General features: G+C 46.0%; 2 protein-coding genes across 2 annotated transcripts; both read left to right on the forward strand.

Annotated features, from left to right (window-relative positions):
• The first annotated feature begins 1,361 nt into the window (after window positions 1-1,361).
• Window positions 1,362-11,229, forward strand: LOC123105011 (myosin-12). The gene is made up of 40 exons (XM_044526971.1): window positions 1,362-1,765; window positions 1,876-2,004; window positions 2,246-2,389; window positions 2,483-2,628; window positions 2,729-2,885; window positions 2,983-3,041; window positions 3,127-3,286; window positions 3,373-3,522; window positions 3,610-3,746; window positions 3,827-3,973; window positions 4,411-4,512; window positions 4,605-4,662; window positions 4,748-4,849; window positions 4,938-4,975; window positions 5,170-5,296; window positions 5,376-5,546; window positions 5,621-5,752; window positions 5,831-5,937; window positions 6,033-6,093; window positions 6,191-6,368; window positions 6,472-6,677; window positions 6,754-6,873; window positions 6,958-7,056; window positions 7,147-7,362; window positions 7,457-7,596; window positions 7,691-7,795; window positions 7,891-8,005; window positions 8,110-8,148; window positions 8,260-8,325; window positions 8,440-8,610; window positions 8,713-8,868; window positions 9,168-9,374; window positions 9,456-9,602; window positions 9,715-9,785; window positions 9,920-10,019; window positions 10,109-10,165; window positions 10,249-10,305; window positions 10,390-10,470; window positions 10,596-10,678; window positions 10,788-11,229. Exons 1-40 carry the CDS (start codon window positions 1,763-1,765, stop codon window positions 10,912-10,914), a joined length of 4,671 nt encoding a protein of 1,556 aa, XP_044382906.1. The 5' UTR covers window positions 1,362-1,762; the 3' UTR covers window positions 10,915-11,229.
• A 76-nt stretch (window positions 11,230-11,305) lies between these two features.
• LOC123101595 (uncharacterized) lies at window positions 11,306-19,191 on the forward strand. The gene is made up of 3 exons (XM_044522972.1): window positions 11,306-11,320; window positions 11,408-11,767; window positions 18,846-19,191. Exons 1-3 carry the CDS (start codon window positions 11,306-11,308, stop codon window positions 18,924-18,926), a joined length of 456 nt encoding a protein of 151 aa, XP_044378907.1. The 3' UTR covers window positions 18,927-19,191.
• The last annotated feature ends 1,098 nt before the right edge of the window (window positions 19,192-20,289 follow it).

The raw sequence follows: 20,289 nt of genomic DNA on the forward strand, positions 1-20,289 counted from the left end.
TGCACCGGCCAAGAGAAAATGATTAGCGCCCACCCTGGACCACCACCGCCGCCGAGACAAGGCGTCCAGTTCACGCCGGGCCACGCGACAGTTCTATGCTCTGACTTGTTATCAGTCTCCTCCTGTTCTTAGGTAGATTTAGTGCTTGTTCGAAACACAGCCGAGGTCTCGGCGACTCATGAGGAACAACATTTGTTTTTCATAAAAACATATGCGCGCGGTCTACATGAACCTCAAACACCGGTGAACTCAATGTCGACGACGAGGTGGCTATGCGTGCGAGGCCGAAAAATAAGACCTTGTTAGAGTGGTTATTGTGGTGTGGCGGTGTTATCGGTGATGACACAACAACGGCGATGGCAAAGCTATGGAAGGAGACCTGCCCGAGGATCAATGCTATGATGAAGTTGGCCCAGGAAAGATTTTGTTAGATGTTTGCATATATCAGTATCAGGATTCGTAATTACTAACCGGACCTGCCGCCCGTAAAAGTTTTGTTAGATGAATGCTCGCCCATAAGACACTAGACGTCATAGGCGGCAATGACGTCGCACATATGGAGGCGCCAACGAAGATAGAGCTAGATTCAAGAGACGAGACAAAGAAAATGGGACAGCAGAAATGCGCTGCATCGAAAAAGGTACGGTTAGATTGTGGAGACAAAAGAAAGAACATGAGAAAGAAGAAAGGAAATGAGAGGATCCAACGGTTACAAAAAGCCAGGATCGGGGCAGGACCCAGGCAAGCCCCAATCCAAACACTAGCTAGCTACAATATTAAACAATGCAAAAATGCTACAGTGAAAGAAGAAAACCAGCCTCACAACCTAGGCATCGCCCGGGCAGCCTGAGGCTTGTCTCCGCCGTTGGGTGCACGAGTTGATCACGCGAACACAGAAATGCTTATTTAGGGAGTAGAAATAGAAGCAAACCATAAAAAGACCAGTGTGAAAATGTTTATTAGAGGGTTTAATCAGACAATTGATACAATAGCTGTTAGAGGGTCTAACTATATGCGCAACCATTAGATCTAAGCTCCGGAATTGCAATAAATATTATAGGATATAAGCATCGCAAAAAATATTATGGGATAAGTTTAGATAAAGATATCTCACCTTTTCTTTTCTTATCTCGCTATAGATATGGAGTAGTATATCATAAATTTGGGATAATCACTTTGGACGGCTTCTTGTAAACACAACACAGGACATCCTTAGCCGTCGCTGTACTCGCCGGGGCCAGGGAACGGACCATTTCCCTGAACCTCTCCTTTTCAGCCGCCCCCTTTCGGTGGCACTCCAGCCGGTAGATCACCACCATTCGCCAATGGGGAAACCGACCGGGGAAGAGAGGAAAGAAAGAAGCCACCGGCCGCAGCAGCCGCCGCCATCGCGGGGTGGCCGTAGCGGTGCCGACTTTTCCCACCAAAAAGGGGGACTTGAACCAGCTCACGCCCCGCGACCGCCACCCCACTCCGACCCCTCGCCCCGCCTCCACCACCTTGGTTGTATATTCCTTTCCCCCTTCCTTCCTCTGCTCTCTTTCCCTCCTGCTGTCGCATCGCTTGCTTCTCCTCCCTTTCCAGTTGTAGTGTACTACTCTCGCGTGCGCATTCCAGCAACAACAACTCCAGCTCGCGGGATCTTGCTGGCTGCCGGTGTATTATTTGGTTGGTTTGATCCCGTGCTCGCATGAGCGGAGATTCGCCGGCGCCGGCGATCGAGCTGAGCTGAGTTCGTCGTCCGTGGACTGAATCTGTCAACATGGTCAGCTTGCTTTCTTGCTCGATTCCAGCCAGCTTCTTTCACGCCCGTGATTGATGGTTGGTTGCTTTTGGTCGAGCTGACATGTTTCTTGTTTCTTGGGTCGACGACAGGGGACTCCGGTCAACATCATCGTCGGCTCGCAGGTCTGGCTGGAGGATCCCGACGAGGCCTGGGTCGACGGCGAGGTCACCGGGATCAAGGGCGCCGACGTCACCGTCGCCACCACCAACGGCAAAACGGTCAGTCACTCCGCAGTCCCCTGCTCTCTGCCTCATCGCTGCTCTTTACCACCAGTATTCTACCAAGGATGCAGATTTCAGATCAAGCTCTACTTCGTCTTAGCAATTAATCGAGCAGTGCCTACCAACTGTTCGTCGAATTGCTTGGATGGAACTGCCACCGCGAGTTACTGTTACTTTCAATCGCCAATTCGATGCAAGTTGCTTACGACATGAGCTTCTGAATCATCCATGGGTTCAGGTTGTGGCCAGCCTCGCGAGCATATACCCCAAAGACACGGAAGCGCCCCCAGCAGGAGTGGACGACATGACGAAGCTCGCTTACCTCCATGAACCGGGAGTCCTGCATAACCTTGCCTGCCGGTACAGCCTTAACGAGATATACGTGAGTAATCCAGGGTTGTCCATCTTGATGTTCTCTCCCAGTCAGAAACCATTTCAGCTGATTGTCTGACACTGGTAACTATTCTGACGACAGACGTACACCGGGAACATCTTGATTGCAGTCAATCCTTTCCAGAGGCTGCCCCATCTCTACGACGTGCACATGATGGAGCAGTACAAAGGCGCCACCTTCGGGGAGCTCAGCCCCCATCTTTTCGCGATTGCAGATTCTTGCTACAGGTGTGTGCGATTGCAGTCTGTGGGCATTGGACAGTCAGCCAGTTCACTGTATTGTGTGGCTGATGTTCATCGCGGTTTTGTTGCTGAATATAATTTTCAGGGCAATGATCAATGAGCATGGAAGCCAGTCAATATTGGTGAGCGGTGAGAGTGGTGCTGGTAAGACAGAGACGACAAAGATGCTCATGAGGTACCTTGCGTTCATGGGAGGAAGGTCTGGAACCGAGGGACGAACCGTTGAGCAGCAAGTTCTAGAGGTTGGAAAACACAACATTTTTGTTCATCTTCTTTCTCACTCTTTCCTTCTAGAATGATGTCCCACTAACTCTCTCGATTCTTCTACAACACATTCAGTCTAACCCAGTACTGGAAGCATTTGGTAATGCGAAGACGGTGAAGAATAACAACTCAAGGTGGATTCTTGAATTAGCAACTACAACTATGCTTTGGCAGCAAATGTTTTTTAAGTTTTATACTTAACATGCCGATCTTTTTCAGTCGATTTGGTAAGTTTGTTGAAATCCAATTTGACAAATACGGGAAGATATCTGGTGCGGCCGTTCGCACATACCTCCTTGAACGATCACGAGTATGCCAGGTCTCTGATCCTGAACGGAACTACCATTGCTTTTACATGCTATGCTCTGCACCACCGGAGGTAATTCTTAACAAGAAGTACCTATATAGTGCTTACCATATCTGCATGGTCCAAAAGACTTCTTCTTGATGTTTAACTAATTACAGGACGTAAAAAGGTTTAAGGTGGGAGACCCGCGATCATTTCATTACCTGAACCAAACAAGCTGCTATGAAGTAGCTAATGTGGACGACGCAAGAGAATACCTAGAAACAAGAAATGCAATGGATATAGTTGGAATTTCTCAAGAAGAACAGGTATTTGAAACTATAACGAGACTTGAAAGAAATAGTAACGATATTGCTGGGCTAAAAAAAACTAATTAATCTCTTTCACTGCTCAAGGATGCAATCTTCAGAGTAGTAGCGGCAATCCTTCATCTAGGAAACATTAATTTCTCCAAAGGGAAAGAAATTGATTCATCACGGTTGAGGGATGAGAAATCAATCAATCACCTGAAAACAGTGGCAGAACTGCTAATGTATGTCTAATTTCTTTCAGTGATTTATGTTTGGTGATCTGCAGTTTTATGGTATTACTCAAGTACATATTGTATCTTAGGTGTGATGAGAAGTTGCTTGAAGACTCTCTTTGTCAGCGTGTTATTGTAACACCTGATGGAAATATCACAAAACCCCTCGATCCAGATTCTGCTCTACAGAGTCGTGATGCCTTGGCAAAGACGGTGTATTCACGACTATTCGACTGGTAAGCGTGAATTCTTATATTCATTAATGCATCAAACAAGCAAAAAATATCAAGTGTTACTTCTTATCAGTATTACCAGATTGCCAGATATGTGTACAGACCAAAATATATTGTTATGAATGTAGTAAAATGCTAATAAAACTAGTGGAGATCGCCCATTGCGCATATGACGAAATCGTCCAGTGGGGCATGGCTTTCTGCCTGGGATCCCCGAGCGTTGTGCTTATTCAGGAGTAGTTGAGCGTTATCTACATAGGGTTTTGGCATGTTCATGCCCACCTGTTTGTTCATACATCTAATTTCTTACTGAAAAGGCAGCGCTCCTACCAGTTCCTTTTTTTTTGTAAAAACTAATAAATTTAGCACTTTATACTTTTATCTTTCATCTCTAATGTATGCCATTTAACCAGAAAGGTTTTTCTTATCTGGGTTAACAGGATTGTGGATAAGATCAATAACTCGATTGGTCAAGATCCTGATGCAATAAGTATAATAGGAGTGCTGGATATATATGGATTTGAGAGTTTCAAGGTCAACAGGTTTGCCATTAGTACCTTCGTTACACTACAAAAGTGCAAGTATGATATTAGTTCAGTTTCTAAACATGACTAACTTTCTGCTCATATGACAGTTTTGAGCAACTGTGCATCAACATGACAAATGAGAAATTGCAGCAGCACTTCAATCAGGTTAGCTAAGACCATAGGTGCTAAGAGAAAATGATTTTGAAATGTATATTTAATATCTACATAAATATGTGTATTCCTTCGGCAGCACGTATTCAAGATGGAGCAAGAAGAGTATACAAGGGATGAAATAGACTGGAGCTATGTGGAATTTGTGGATAATCAGGATGTGCTGGACCTGATTGAGAAGGTAATGCCTCTGAATATCATAAGTTATATGTGAACTTTAACAAATGAATCAGGTATTTACTTATCAAACATTTAAATATTTCGTACAGAAACCTGGAGGAATAATTGCCCTCCTGGATGAGGCATGGTATGTGATGTTTTGACCCAAAAATGAAGTTTCTTTTGACTGTCATTCCAGATTTAGTTTTATGTCCACGATGACACTTGCAACAATGAAAGTTTTCTGTAGTATATTTCATTTAAAAAAATACACAGGATACTTTTTCTTGCATGCAAACTGAAGGCAAATGCAAGTATTTGACATGCTTATGGATGATGCAGCATGTTTCCGAAGTCCACTCACGAGACATTTGCACAAAAGATGTATCAAACATACAAATCACATAAGCGCTTTAGCAAGCCCAAACTTGCCAGGACTGCCTTCACAATCAATCACTACGCAGGAGATGTAAGCATTAGTCCGGTGATAGTATGATAATTTGATATATAATCAGTAAGGAATTTTAATAAACTATTCTACTTGACAGGTCACGTACCAAGCCGATTATTTTCTTGACAAGAACAAAGATTATGTGGTCGCTGAACATCAAGCTCTACTAAATTCGTCAAGGTGCTCTTTTGTTGCAAATCTCTTTCCTCCATTACCAGAGGAAAGTTCTAAACAGTCCAAATTCTCTTCCATCGGTACTCGCTTTAAGGTGTGTCATATTGGAGCTAAATCTCTTTTTTAGCCTTGAAATACTCATTAACATGTATTCCATAATATGTGTAGCAACAACTCCAAGCCCTGATGGAAACATTGAGTACGACAGAACCACACTACATTAGATGTGTGAAGCCTAATACTGTACTGAAACCTGGCATCTTCGAGAACGACAATGTCTTGAATCAATTGAGATGTGGGGTATGTATTTTCTTTTTCATGTTTTGTGCTCCATTGAATTTGATTGAAATTTCATCGCGTTCATGGCTCATGGTGCAGGGTGTTTTGGAAGCAATCCGGATCAGTTGTGCTGGCTATCCGACGAAGAGAACATTTGATGAGTTCATTGATCGATTCGGAGTGCTTGCACCAGAGCTTGTGGACAGGTATGGATGCTCAAGTTATGCGAACTGATAAGGAGATGAAACTCAAGTAAAATATATCAATTTAGATATGCCCTTGTTCTGTAACTATTTTGCAGTTCTGACGAGAAGACAGCTTGCGCAGCAATATGTGATAAAATGGGATTGAAGGGATACCAGGTAACCTACAGTGAAAATGGGAAGTTGTGAAACATAAAAACTGTATCTATCATATATGACAGTTGAAACTGACTGTGCATACCCTTTCCTTTATCAGATAGGAAAAACAAAGGTATTCCTAAGAGCTGGCCAGATGGCAGAGCTGGATGCCAGAAGAGCAGAAGTATTGGCCAATGCTGTGCGACTTATCCAGAGGCGTATAAGAACGCATCTTATGCGAAAGGAATTCGTCAGCTTAAAAAAGGCTTCCATTCAAACTCAAAAGTTCTGGAGAGGTATTTCTTCACTCCTTCGTGTTCGGTACTTCATGCCTTGGATAGAAGTACTTCTTACTTAGTTCTCACTTGAACTGACATACAATCTAATGAAATGGCACAGCACGACTAGCTAGAAAGCTTTTTGAGCACATGAGAAGAGTCGCTGCTGCAATTACAATACAGAAGCACACCCGTACTCATTCTGCCTGGAAAGCTTACCTACAAATATACAGATCATCAATAACAATACAGACAGGATTACGTGCAATGGCTGCTCGTAAGGAGCACAGGTTCAGAAGAGAGACCAAAGCGACCATCATCATCCAGGTTTGTATTATTATGTGAACCAAGGTACAGAGGTAATTTAATAATCAACCGAAACTTAACTACTTTGTGGATCCAGACTCGATGGCGCCAACACAAAGCCTATGTTGCTTACAAACTGCAAAAAAGAGCTTCTCTAATTCTCCAGTGCTCGTGGAGGGGACGTGTTGCAAGGAAGGAACTTCGGAAGCTCAAAATGGTATGTCCAATTTCAGATTGGGAAGTCATAATGCATTCATGTGTATTTTAATGCATTTTAAACTAAAGTATAAGCATGTAACAGGAAGCAAGAGATAATGGTGCACTTAAAGAAGCCAAAGACAAGCTGGAAAAGAGAGTTGAGGAACTCACATGGAGATTAGATGTTGAGAAGCATTTGAGGGTAACTCACTTAGATCAACATAGTAGTTGCTGTACAGTTTAATATGTTGCTTGGACACCAATGAGTTTGCTAAATTATGCATGTTGGCAGGTTGACCTTGAGGTAGCCAAGGGACAAGAAATTACAAAGTTACAATCTGCGTTGCAAGAAATGCAAGAAAAGCTTGAGGAAGCCCATGCAGCAATTATAAATGAGAAAGAAGCTGCAAAGTTAGCAATTGAACAGGCACCACCTAAGATAGTAGAGGTGCCAGTGGTGGATAACGCAAAAGTTGAGTTGTTGACAAGTCAAAACGAGGAACTTGAGGTATGAATACCCAATAGGTTCCACAGCTGTACTCAAAAGGAAGATTCACCATTTTATTCTACAGTGAAATTCTCACGTCCCTTTTTTTATCCAGACTGAGCTCGGTACGTTTAGAACGAAGGCTGAAGATCTTGAGAAGAAGCTTTTTGAGATTCAAAAACAGTCTGACGAATTGTCACGTGAGACACAAGAACGGGACTCCAAAATTAATCAAGTTCAAGACATGATCGCTAGGTACTAATGAGCTCATAGCTTTGGAGTTTGGAAAAAGTCGACTTGTAAAGAATACATATCATATCCACTCACTGACTTTTGATATATGGTTCAGGCTTGAAACAAATTTATCCAACATGGAATCTGAAAACCACGTTCTACGCCAACAATCGTTGCTTGCGTCAGCAGATGATGATAATAAGACAAAACAAATAGAGAGGTAAAAATTTACAATATTTATACCTCGTATTTCCATTCTTAACCACTTGCCTGCATGGAAGTATTATAACTTAATACAATTAATGATTTGTCTAGTCTGGAAAGCAAGATTGCCATCTTGGAGTCAGAGAATCAGTTGCTCCGCAGCAATCCTGCACCAGCTGTTCAAGCAGTAGTCACTCCTGAAGTGATTGAGCCAGCTGTTGTGAAGGTACAATTCCAGTAATGAAAATTCAATAAGATATTTTTTTGGCTTTTACAACTATATTTCAGAAGTACAAAGTTTCACTAACATTTGTGTTAAAATCTTATCAGGTTCTTGAGAATGGACACCAGCATGGAGAACCTAAAATGGTTAGTATATGTACTGTAACTCAGTGATACCCAACAAACATACTGTAAGATAGAAAGAAACAATACTCAAGTAGGTCATCGGATTAATGTTCACATATGCTTTGCTTGCAGGAGGAGGTGGTTGTTCCCCCAGTAAAGAATTTAAGCAAACAACAGTCGCTGACGGACCGACAGCAAGTAAGTTTGTCCTTTGAACTTTTTAATTTCACTGTGGGAACAAGTTTCATGTATTTAATTAACATATATTGTGCATTTAAAAAAAACAATTATTCTACCTTCACTCTTTCACAGGAAAATCATGATGTCCTTATCAAAAGCCTGGCTGAAGACAGGAGATATGACAACAGAAGACCAGCTGCAGCATGTATTGTCTACAAATCACTTCTTCACTGGCACTCATTTGAAGCAGAAAAGACAAACATATTTGATCGTATCATCCATACAATTAGGTCATATGTTGAGGTTGTTATTCCCATCAATAACTATACAGATTTTCCTATGCAATAGCATAAGAAAGTTGGTAAGCAAATTGTCGAGAAACTCATTGGCTGAATACATGTACAGAATGCTGAAACTTCTGGAGAACTAGCTTATTGGCTGTCGACAACATCAACCCTCCTCTACCTTTTACAAAATACACTTAAAGCTAGCAGTTCATCTACTAAAGTACCAAATCGCAGCAGGACCGCAACAGGCAACCTATTCAATAGAATGGTGCAGGTAAGTTTTTCATCCAGACTTTTGCTCTGCATAAGCAGATGTTCTTGGTTGAGATCTCAAATGCATTTGGTACCAATTATCTGTGATCACATCATAAAATATGAGCTTACGTCTTGGAGTTCTGTCTGGTGGGCATCAGGACGTGGCTCCTGGTGCTCATTCTTTTTCGTTTCTTTTTTTGTATTGAACTGCTACTGCCTACTGCCATGTCTTACCGGTTTCATGCTATGTAATTTGGAGCAAAAATCTCTATATTTGGGGGAAAATGAGCTTACATATGCCAAAAACTGCACTTTCAGAATGCTCGATCATCATCGTCAGGATTAGGTATTTCAAACGGATACAGTGGAATGGTAGGAAGAGCTGACACTACATCAATGATAGAGGCTAAGTATCCAGCTGTACGTTTCAAGCAACAGTTAACAGCATATGTCGAGAAGATATATGGCATGATGAGAGATAGCCTGAAAAGGGAAATAAGTGCAATATTGACTCTCTGCATACAGGTACCTCAAGGCTCAGGCATCTTCATGCCTAATCTTTGTATAATGTGATACAACTTCTCTAACATGTGCCAATATTCATAGGCTCCAAGAGCTGGTCGTGTAAGAGCATCTCGAGGATCATTGAAAAGTATACACTCTAGTGCACTATCAAGGCAAGCATCAAGTGTGCATTGGCAGAACATTGTCAAGTGCCTGAATCATACACTGGAAACGATGAACAATAATTATGTGAGTACAGCTTTGTTTTGAGTTGTAGCTTCGTTTTCAGTTGTCTTCCTGTCAGGAAATACATTACAATTTCTATGCTGAAGATTTTTCCTTTTTCAACTTTGATTTGTAGGTACCTCCAATGATAATTAGGAAAACATTCAGTCAAGTATTTGCATTTATGAACGTTCAACTCTTCAACAGGTACTGCTAGTCTTGTACAAATTACCTCAGATTAACTCTGCTTGACTACACACTGTCATTTGAGACATCATTTGTATACGCTTCACAAAATGTTTTGATTCTGAACTATAGCAAAAAATATTTTCTTCATTCAGTTTGCTACTTCGGCGTGAATGCTGCTCCTTTAGCAATGGAGAATTCTTGAAGGCTGGTTTACAGGAACTGGAGCAATGGTGCTCTAGAACAACTGAAGAGGTGAAATAAAAAAGAGAATGTGTAATTTCAGCAAGGAACATACTAATCAGCAGAAAGCCACCAGACTAAAATGTATTTCTGTAATCCAGTATGCAGGAACATCTTGGGATGAACTGCAACACATAAGGCAGGCAGTTGGGTTCCTGGTATGCCTAAGTAGATGCTCTTATTGACCATTATAGATGTTCCATCTGTCTACGGCCGACCTACTAAATGAAATACATTGCAGGTTTTGCATCAGAAATCGCACAAGACACTGGAGGAAATCACTGATGAGCTTTGCCCCGTAAGTCCTGAACAAGACAAAGTTATAGATGCTTGAAATTTTGGCAAACCCATCCAATATCAAATATTTGCATTTTGTTGGCAGGTTCTGAGCATCAGCCAAATATATCGCATCGGAACGATGTTCTGGGATGATAAATACGGTGCACAAGGTCTATCCCAAGAGGTAAGCGAGAGTCCTTGCTAGAATATACGTGCTTCCGTTTTCAAACAACATTAACATGATGTGATAGAAAACAAAGGTACAAAATTTTCTTTCCTGTTTCATGACAAGAATGGGCATGTTTTCAGGTAATTGGAAACATGAGAACAATGACGACAGATGACTCGATAACTACTCCGAACAGTTCTTTCTTACTAGATGACGACTCAAGGTATGTTCAGTACCGGCGCAAAGATGTAATCTGTGACGGGGCGCATAATTAATTAAAATCACAACAGTTGCCATCGATCTAACACCCACCCATATGGACGGCATTGCAGCATACCGATATCCTTGGATGATATAGCGCGACTGATGCTCGACATCAACCCGACTGACGTGGAGCCGCCACCACTACTGCGGCAGAACTCCCAGTTCCACTTTCTTCTGCAACAGCATACAGACTGATTACATTACGTATATAAAGGAAAATACGGACAGGTACCAGTTTTTGTGAAGTTCCTGGGCAGTGAATATTTTTTATTTATTTTTTAAATAGGAGTGCATAGTTTGGGGTTTGGTTTGTTTCGGTCTCCAGCTTGCAATTTTGGGTTGGGTCTTGTGGAAAGTATATTTTGAGAAAGGGAAATATAGAAGAGTTTGATAGCATTCTTTTGATTGGTATTGATAGTGTGAAAGAGGAAACATTGTAATTCTTTTGTGAAAGTACATATGTTGATTACCCCGACTGATGAATTCAATGACAACACTTTCTGATTGTAAGTTTCTCATTTTTAGCCAAGTGCATTTGGTAGTCTTCCTTATGATGTGGGTATTTCTGGGATCAACATTGTGAAAAATGTACACACCAGCAGTCTGCGAAACGGGTTTTCTTTTCTTTCTGAAATTTGTGTCCCCTGGTTTTATTCTCGACTTGTCTCTCTCCGCGTTTCTGGATTAGGAGGAGACTGGTGTGTTGAGAGCTACTGGAGGGGCGAATGGAGGGGCTACCGCGCGCACCCAATCTGTCCACGCCGGGGATCGCCGGTGCGGTGGACGGTTTTGGGCGCTAGCGGAGGAGGACGACGCGGATGGAGAGGCGGACGATCCGCCATCGCCGCCGTCGCCTACGCCGTCGGACCACGTTAATGACTGGTTCAATGCCGGCTATTCAGAGGAGGAGGTGGCGTCTGCGATCGATGATGTTCTACCTATCCATGATCCGGCCAGGTTGGGGATCGACGCGGGCGAGAAGATAGAGATGGTCCGCCGGAGAACCTCGTTGGCGGCGATCAAGCCATGGAAAGGCCCTCTTCCTAAGGTATGTCGTCCAAATCTTACAATTTTTGATCTCATTAAGCCGGATTCGTGGGTTGTTGTAAAACGGAAGAAGACTCTTCGCCGGACGGTGGCCGGGTCGAGGCCGCCGGCGACGGAGTTGGAAACTCCTAGGATCCAGGATCTCGGGATCGCTGATTTCCGTCAGCGTCGTTTGAATTCACTGCTAGGCCGAGAGGGGCTGCCATCGGACGTTGGTGGGCCGGCTCATGTTGGGTCGGGGATAGATGGGTATGAGGCCCAGTCTATTCCGGGTCCGACCGGTTTTTTTTGCAACGAGGGTTGCTCGGAGAGGGCTGCGGTATGTGGGCCGGAGGAGCTTGGGTATGAAGCCCAGAGCAGGCCACAGCCGAGCGCTATCGAGGGTGACGAGGAGCCGCTAGCTCGATCGTCTGTGTCTCACGTACCTTTCGCTAGGGTTCCTGGTAGGCTGAGTCGGAGCTTTCGATCTGCTGGGACAAAACGAGCGAAGCGTATCCCTCCGCTTCGATCGATGGTGGGTCGCGGAGGACCTTTGCCGCCGGGGAAGAGAACAGTGGCGAATCTGGCCGCCGGCCGCCTTGGGACCGCGCCGCAGCAGGGCAGCGGCGGTGGCCGTGGCGCTGGGTTGCCGGCTACCGGCGCTGGCCGGAACCCCGCGGCCTCGGGCAACGGCAGTGGAGCTTCGTTGCCGCCAACGGGGGCTGGCCGCGGGGGTGCAGTACTGCTGCAAGCCGGCAGGGGCGTAGCTTCGGTGGGGGTAGCGGCCGGCCGGGGCGGCGTGCTGCCCGGGCCTAGACCAGCGGCGCCCACTCCGGCGGGATTGCGGCCGCCGGCGCCGGGTCCGGTGGGTCAGCGACCTCTGCCGTCATCTACTGCTGGGAACAATGCGGGCCAGGGAGGTGTTGTGCCGCGGCCACCCGCTCAGGGGCTGTTGGCTGGCCAGCCAAGGCCAGTTCCACCACCTCACCTTGTCGCTATGCCTCCGCAGAATTGATCCGGAGCAGTGCAGCATCTGGCACGTCCACCGACTCAAGTCACGGTTGCACCTCAGGGTCAGTGGGGTGATGATGGGGTCAACGCGTATGGTGCTGGTAAGCATCGTGGATCCTCGTCGACTGGTGGAGGTCGAGGCCATGCTTGGCAGAGCGATGGCTCAGCGGAGCGCCCGTTCATGGGGCCCCTAGGAGGATTTGTTGAGGGGGCGGCTGGCCCGGGTCTTCGACCGCGGGGTGGTTTCCGTGGTCACCGAGGTGGGCATGGGGGCCGGTATCGCCCACGACCGCCTACTCCGACTGTGACTGATCCGATGGTGGTTGATGGGGATGCTGAGCAGCAGGTTTTGACAGGCCAGGCTTTGGAGGTGGTATTGGCGCTTGCCAATGCAGAGTTACCCGGGAATGGGTCCGGGGGGACTGTTTCTCTGGAGGATCCTCCCAGGGCTGAGTCGGACAGAGCTTCAAAATATGCTCGCAAGAAGGAGAATATGCTATGTTATCGTTGTGGTGGTAAGGGGCATTTTATTGCTGAGTGTGTGGCCGAGTTGTGTGGCACTTGTGGCAAACCGGCACACGATGCGGGGGGCTGTCCGCTTCTGAGAGAGCAGGCACCTTCGCTGATGATGCATGGGGTGTACTGTGCCGAGCTTACGTTCTTTGAATCTCCAACGGAGATGGAGGTTCCTGACGAGACGTTGAGCTTGACATCTGGGTTGGTTAAGATTGCTAGAGGAGAGGTTTCGGAGTCGCAAATTATTCAGAGGCTTAAGGAGTTAGCCCCTGGGGAGTTCCGGTGGGAGCTTGCGACTGTGGAGGACAAGCTGTTTCGGGTTGAGTGTCCGTCAGTTGAGGACCTTCAGAGGCTTCTGAGTTTCGGGATGTGCAAGGTGCCAGGTACTGATGGTGTGCTTGAGTTTCAGGAGTGGAAGAGGGTTGAGCCTACGGGCAAGCCTCTGACGCAGGTTTGGTTGCGATTCTCTGGGGCACCATCCAGGCCGATGCAGGATGCCCGGGTTGTTGCCAGTTTGGGTATCATGATTGGCAGACCGGAGTGTGTGGATATGGACTTTACTAGAGCCCACGGGATTGCCCGCGTTCTGGTTAGTGTGCTGAACATCGAGTTTGTGCCGGAGGTGGTTAAGTGGGCATATCGAGGCCACATATATGACCTTGTTATTGAGTTCGAGGATGAGAGTATCTTTGCCGGGATGGCCAACGGGTCTGATTCTGATTTGCACGAGGATGATGATAGTTCGGCACTTAAGGAGGCACTAGCTGCTGATAGTGGACGTGAGCTGTCCACCACGCAGGGTGCTGATGCTCAGACGTCTGCGGATGGGACGATTACTCCTTCTTCGGTGCCGACGACTACCCTCAGGTTCGGCTCTTTCGAGTCGGCATCTGCACCCCCGAGACTGTGGACTGATCGGGTGGAGTCGGATGAGGTGTTTGAGCGCTCGCTTCCGGCACTGAGTTTGAGGAGCCAGTGCTTCCTCCTTCGGGGGAGTCACCGATCCCGGTTAGGATTGGGGCGGAGGAGGTCGTTGGCGCGGGAGAGAGTCTGAAGATGGGGGCTTTGGATTTTTCATCTGAGGCCGCAACTGTGCAGGTACAGCCAAGGATGCCTGCTGCTGATGGGGGCGTGGGGCAGGTGGCCGCGCTTCCCTCATCAGGGCCAGCGGTGGGGGAGCCTCCGATGGTGCAGCTTGAGCCTTCGGTTGGGAGGCCGAGGTTGCTCGACCAGACACCTTTACTTCCTTCTTCCGGACCGGCGGTGCTGGCGATGGAGTCGCAGCCCGGACGGGGCTCGGGGCAGGTGGCCTCAGTGGCCTCGGGGGCCTCTTCTCCTGTGGCGCCTCGAGGGCCTTGTGTGCCGGCGGCGCCAGTGCCGACAGTTCGCCCTTTGGCCGGGGTAGTGGGGGAGCTCGGGCAGGAGGCCATGGCTCCTCCATTCCCCTGCATGGTGCACCCCAGCAGAGCCTCTCGGGAGGAGGTGATTGCTTTCGGTGGTATCCCGGATCCGGTTACTGAGGGGCGACGGTTGAGCAGCCATCTCCAGGACCATCCGGAGATGGACGACATTCAGCAGCGGTGCGCCATGAGGGCGGCCAAGCTTCGTGACGTGGAGGTCACTACGGGTATGTCTGTCAATACTTCTAATTCTATTCTGCATTTTTCCGATGATGAGATTATTAATAATGCAAATAAGCTAGGAATTTCACTAGGTAGCAATGATAGTGAAATTTCAAATTCGGTTAATGATTTATTGGATTTAGAGGCTGAGCGGGCGCTTGAGATGATTCGTAACTTAGCTGCGGTTAAACCCATGAATAACTCCGAGATTGATGCTTTGGGGGTTAGGGCCCTCGATAATTTGTGTGCGGATCTCGCTCCTGAGGAGGAAGATGAGTGAGTGGACTTTGATGAAGTGCGAGCCTCTGAGACTGGTTGTGAGGACCAGCCGGAGAGTTTTAATATTCCTAAACGCAAGTGGAAGCGGGAGATTTACCCGACTTCCGTAGTGCGTAGGAGCGCGTGGATTAGAACAGCTAAAAAATTCCATGACGAGTTATGAAAGGAATCTTTTGGAATAGCAGAGGTCTGAAAGACTTGGCTAAAAGAAGGTTTCTTGCTGAGGCTTCTATTGAGCATAAGTTGGACTTTATCGCTTTATCGGAAACTGGTAGAGTCGACTTTTCGCCTCAATTTCTCAATACGTTGTCGGGAGGTATTGAGTTTGATTGGCATTGTCTACCGCCGCGAGGAAGATCAGGGGGGATTTTACTCGGAGTTAGATGCGACTCGTTAGAAGTCCGAAGCGTGGTCATGGGGGATTTCGCAGTTAAGTTTAGGGTGAGGTCGAAGGCCGATGGGTTTAACTGGGCTTTGGTGGCAGTTTATGGAGCCGCACAGCCCGAGCTTAAACCAGATTTTTTGGCTGATTTGGTTAGGATTTGTGGTTCTGAGCAACTGCCTATCCTAGTAGGGGGTGATTTTAATATTATCAGAAGGCATGATGAGAAGAATAATGATAATTTCGACGGTAGATGGTCGTTCATGTTTAACACCATCATTGAAAGTCTGGATCTACGTGAGATTGAGTTTTCGGGCAGGAAGTTTACTTGGGCTAATGCACTACCTAATCCGACGTTTGAGAAGCTGGATCGGGTTCTGGCTAGCGTCGAATGGGAGCATAAATTCCCTTGTGTAACGGTGCAGGCACTTACACGGGGCATTTCGGACCATACGCCGTTATTCATTGATTCTGGGGAGGCCACTCATGTGGGAAATAAGAATGTCTTCTCGTTCGAGCTTGCGTGGTTCGAGAGACAAGGGTTCTTAGATACTGTTGCCAGAGTATGGGCTAAGGATGTAGGAGGTAAAACTGCACTTGAGCGCTGGCAGAATAAAATTAGGCACTTGAGAAGCTTCCTACGAGGGTGGGCTAAACATCTTAGTGGGGTTTATAAGATTGAGAAGGAACAACTCCTTTCGCTTATTCAGTCCCTGGATGTAAAAGCTGAGAACATGATCCTACCAGCCTCGGAGCTTTAGGCGAAGCTCGATGCGGAAATGAGGCTGAAAGAGCTACTTCGTGAGGAAGAACTAAAGTGGGCGCTTCGGGCCAAGGTCCGACGGGTCGTCCAGGGGGACGCGAACACACAATTTTTTCACATGATTGCTAATGGCAAGCATAGAAAGAAGAGAATCTTTCAGCTTGAGCAAGATGAGGGAACGATTCTTGGTCAGGAAAACTTAAAGCTGTATATCACTGAGTATTACAAGCAGTTGTTTGGACCTCCAGAGGAGAATTGGGTGTCGCTGGATGAGTGTAGGATTGAGGACGTGCCTCAACTGACAGCTGTTGAGAATGATATCTTAATTGCTCCTTTCTTTGAGAAAGAGGTATTTGAGGCCATTTCCTAGATGAAGAATAATAAGGCTCCTGGCCCGGATGGTTTCCCGGCCGAGTTTTACAAGAAATGTTGGCACATTATTAAAGGAGATCTATTGCCTTTGTTCAATGATCTTTTCGCTGGTCAGCTTCACCTTTTTAAGCTGAATTTTGGGACGATAACACTTCTTCTCAAGAAGACAGAGGCAGTGCGGATTGAGCAATTTCGTCCAATCTATCTTCTTAATGTGAGTTTCAAAATTTTTACCAAGGTCGGAACGAATAGGCTCACACAGATTGCGCATACTGTGGTGCAGCCTACTCAATCTGCTTTCATGCCGGATAGGAACATTCTTGAAGGGGTGGTGGTCCTGCATGAAACGCTCCATGAAATTCACTCAAAAAAACTGGATGGAGTGGTTTTTAAGGTGGATTTCGAGAAGGCGTACGATAAAGTCAAATGGCTCTTTCTACAACAAGCCTTACATATGAAGGGTTTTGACGAAGCTTGGAGGCGCCAAGTTGAATCTTTCACGCAAAAAGGAGTGTTGGAATTAAAGTGAATGACGATATAGGTCATTATTTCCAGACACACAAGGGCCTGAGGCAAGGTGATCCAATGTCTCCTATCCTCTTCAACATTGTTGTTGATATGTTGGCAATCTTGATAGGAAGGGCAAAGGAGGTAGGACAAGTAGGTGGCTTGGTGCCTCATCTTGTAGATGGCGGTGTGTCCATTCTGCAGTACATCGATGATACAATCATTTTTATGTAGCACGACTTGGTTAAGGCGAGAAATATGAAGCTGGTATTGTGCCTATTTGAGCAATTGTCCGGTCTGAAGATCAACTTCAATAAAAGTGAGTTGTTCTGTTTTGGTAGAGCCAAAGAGGAACAAGATGCTTACAAGCAACTGTTTGGTTGCGATTTGGGGACTCTTCCGTTCACTTACCTTGGTATCCCCATTCACCATTGTAAGTTAACTAACAATGAATGGAAGTGTATCGAGGATCGGTTTGAGAAGAAACTGAGCTGCTGGAAGGGCAAACTTATGTCGTATGGAGGCCGATTGATTCTTATTAATTCGGTGCTCACGAGTTTGCCTATGTTTCTCTTATCCTTTTTTGAGGTTCCAGTTGGAGTTAGGAAAAGACTGGACTTCTATCGGTCTCGTTTCTTCTGGCAGAGCGATGAAACTAAGAGAAAGTATCGCCTAGCCAAATGGGATGTCATCTGCTGACCAAAAGACCAAGGGGGTCTTGGGGTTGAGAACCTTGAAGTTAAGAATAGATGCCTTCTAAGTAAGTGGCTTTATAAGTTATCTACCGAGACTGAGGCAACTTGGGTGCAGATTCTTCGTAACAAGTATCTGTACTCTAAAACCTTGTCGCAGGTGACGGCTCGACCCACTGATTCGCCCTTCTGGAAGGGGTTAATGAGGGTCAAAGCTACTTTCTTTAACAGAACAAAGTTTGTTGTCGGTGATGGCAATAACACTCGATTCTGGGAAGATACCTGGCTAGGTGATGCACCACTGGCACTCCAGTATCCGGCGCTTTATCGCATTGTGCAGCGACGGGATGCTCTGGTTGCAACGAGTCTGCAATCTGCTCCTCTTAACATCCAATTTAGGAGGGTGCTTGTGGGTGACCGGTGGGAGGCTTGGATTCATCTGGTGAGTAAACTCATGGAGGTTCAACTTACTCATCAGCCCGATCAGTTGTATTGGAAGCTTACTAAATCTGGTGAATTCACAGTCAAGTCGATGTACATTGATGTCATCAATTCTAGTGTAATTCCTAGTTCCAAACACGTTTGGAAAGTTAAGGTTCCTCTCAAAATTAAAGTGTTTATGTGGTTTATGCATAAACAAGTCATTCTAACGAAAGATAATTTGATTAAGCGCAACTGAACAGGATCTACTAGGTGTAGTTTCTGTGATCGGGATGAAACTATCAAGCATCTTTTCTTTGAGTGCCCGATGGCGAGGGTGTTGTGGCGCTCGGTGCAGATTGCCTTTAACATTACTCCTCCGAATTCGGTCAGGTCATTGTTTGGAACGTGGCTGGTTGGTATAGAGGCCGAAACAGCTAGACAAATTCGTGTGGGAGCATGTGCGTTGTTATGGGCAATTTGGAACTACAGAAATGACTTGGCTTTTAACAGAGCAACAACTATTCATTTTGCAGGTTCTCTTCCGGGCTACTGCGCTAATCCGACGGAGGCCAGGGCGTGTTTGGTTACTGGATCTGTCCGGTGGGAGATGGTAGCGCGGGATTTATTCAACCGGTTTGGATGGCGGTCATGTAATAGGATAGGCGCGTAGTTTACCTATCTCTCTTTACTATGCCAGCCGGTTGTGGCTTTTGGGCCTTGTTTTATTTTGCTTGCTCTGTGTGAGCTAGTATCCTTTATTGCAGCACTTTGCAAGACATTGTTGAACTACTTTATTTATTTATAAATGTGGCCGTATGCATCTGTCTGATGCAGAGGCCGGGGAAACCCCCTTTTCAAAAAAAATAAGAGCATGTCCAATGGGACAACCGGCTGAGCCCCATTTGTCTGCCTGGACAACGGCGCCCCCCATTTCCATGCAAATCATGCATGTAGATCATTCAATCAATGTAGCACACAACCAATTCAATAATACAACACAAGCCAAAATGATCCACGACGAATAAAATTCAATAACTCATGAATAGGGATACATGAATAAATCAAGTGTCTTTTCTTGCGCTCGTTGTCTCGTTGATCTCCTTTTGGTTGGTGAACCAATCCTTGACATGGCCATCCATGAGGATAGTGTCGACCAACATGGTCCTTGACTCCTCCATGATCCCCGTGAGCCTCGCCTTCTCTCTCAAGCTCAATGGTCGCATATGCCTTGGCCTTCTCAAGTTCCATTTCCTCCCATTTGTTTGTCTTTTCCATCTCCATCATCCCATTCTCAACCATCGTCCTCTCTCACGGTCGAATTTCATCCTCTCCCTTTGCACATCCAATAATAGCTTGCACCTCTCATCCTTCTTATCCTTCCTTTTCTTTGATTCCTTCCCTTTGTTGGAATTGTTCATCCACGTGGCTGACATCTTGGTCGCCGCGACATCACGTGTGCCCATATATTTCTCCTTCTTCCCCCTCAAGTACCTACTTCTTTTTGGCTCGGTCCCAAGTTCGACCACCCCTCACCTTGTTCATCATCGCCATCCAATTCAATAGATTGGCGGGAGCTTGTGCCATCATTGTTCTTCTTTTCTTGGTGTGGTTCTTGAGATCTCTATAGAGGGTTGCCCACTTGGGTTTCCCATTCAACTCCACCCAACAACGGGCCAAAGTGAATGGCTTGTTTTCAATGTGATGGTACAAAGCACCCACCAATCCCATCTAACAAAAATCCCACATAAATGTAATGCAAAAATGAAACAAGCAAGAAAGATCACGACCAACATGGAGGAAACAAAACTTGAACGACTAATGACTCCAATGTCACTTTCATTCATATTCACTACTTGAGCATATGCACCGGCACCACAAAACTTCTTCACAGAATCTTGAATGGTGGCTCATCTATGTTGGAGAGAGCTCTCACTGCAGTCGGTATGAATTGGATGTGATTCCATGGAGTGCTTGTGT

Source organism: Triticum aestivum, chromosome 5A (genome assembly GCF_018294505.1).
Source record: "Triticum aestivum cultivar Chinese Spring chromosome 5A, IWGSC CS RefSeq v2.1, whole genome shotgun sequence".
Classification (NCBI taxonomy): domain Eukaryota; kingdom Viridiplantae; phylum Streptophyta; class Magnoliopsida; order Poales; family Poaceae; genus Triticum; species Triticum aestivum.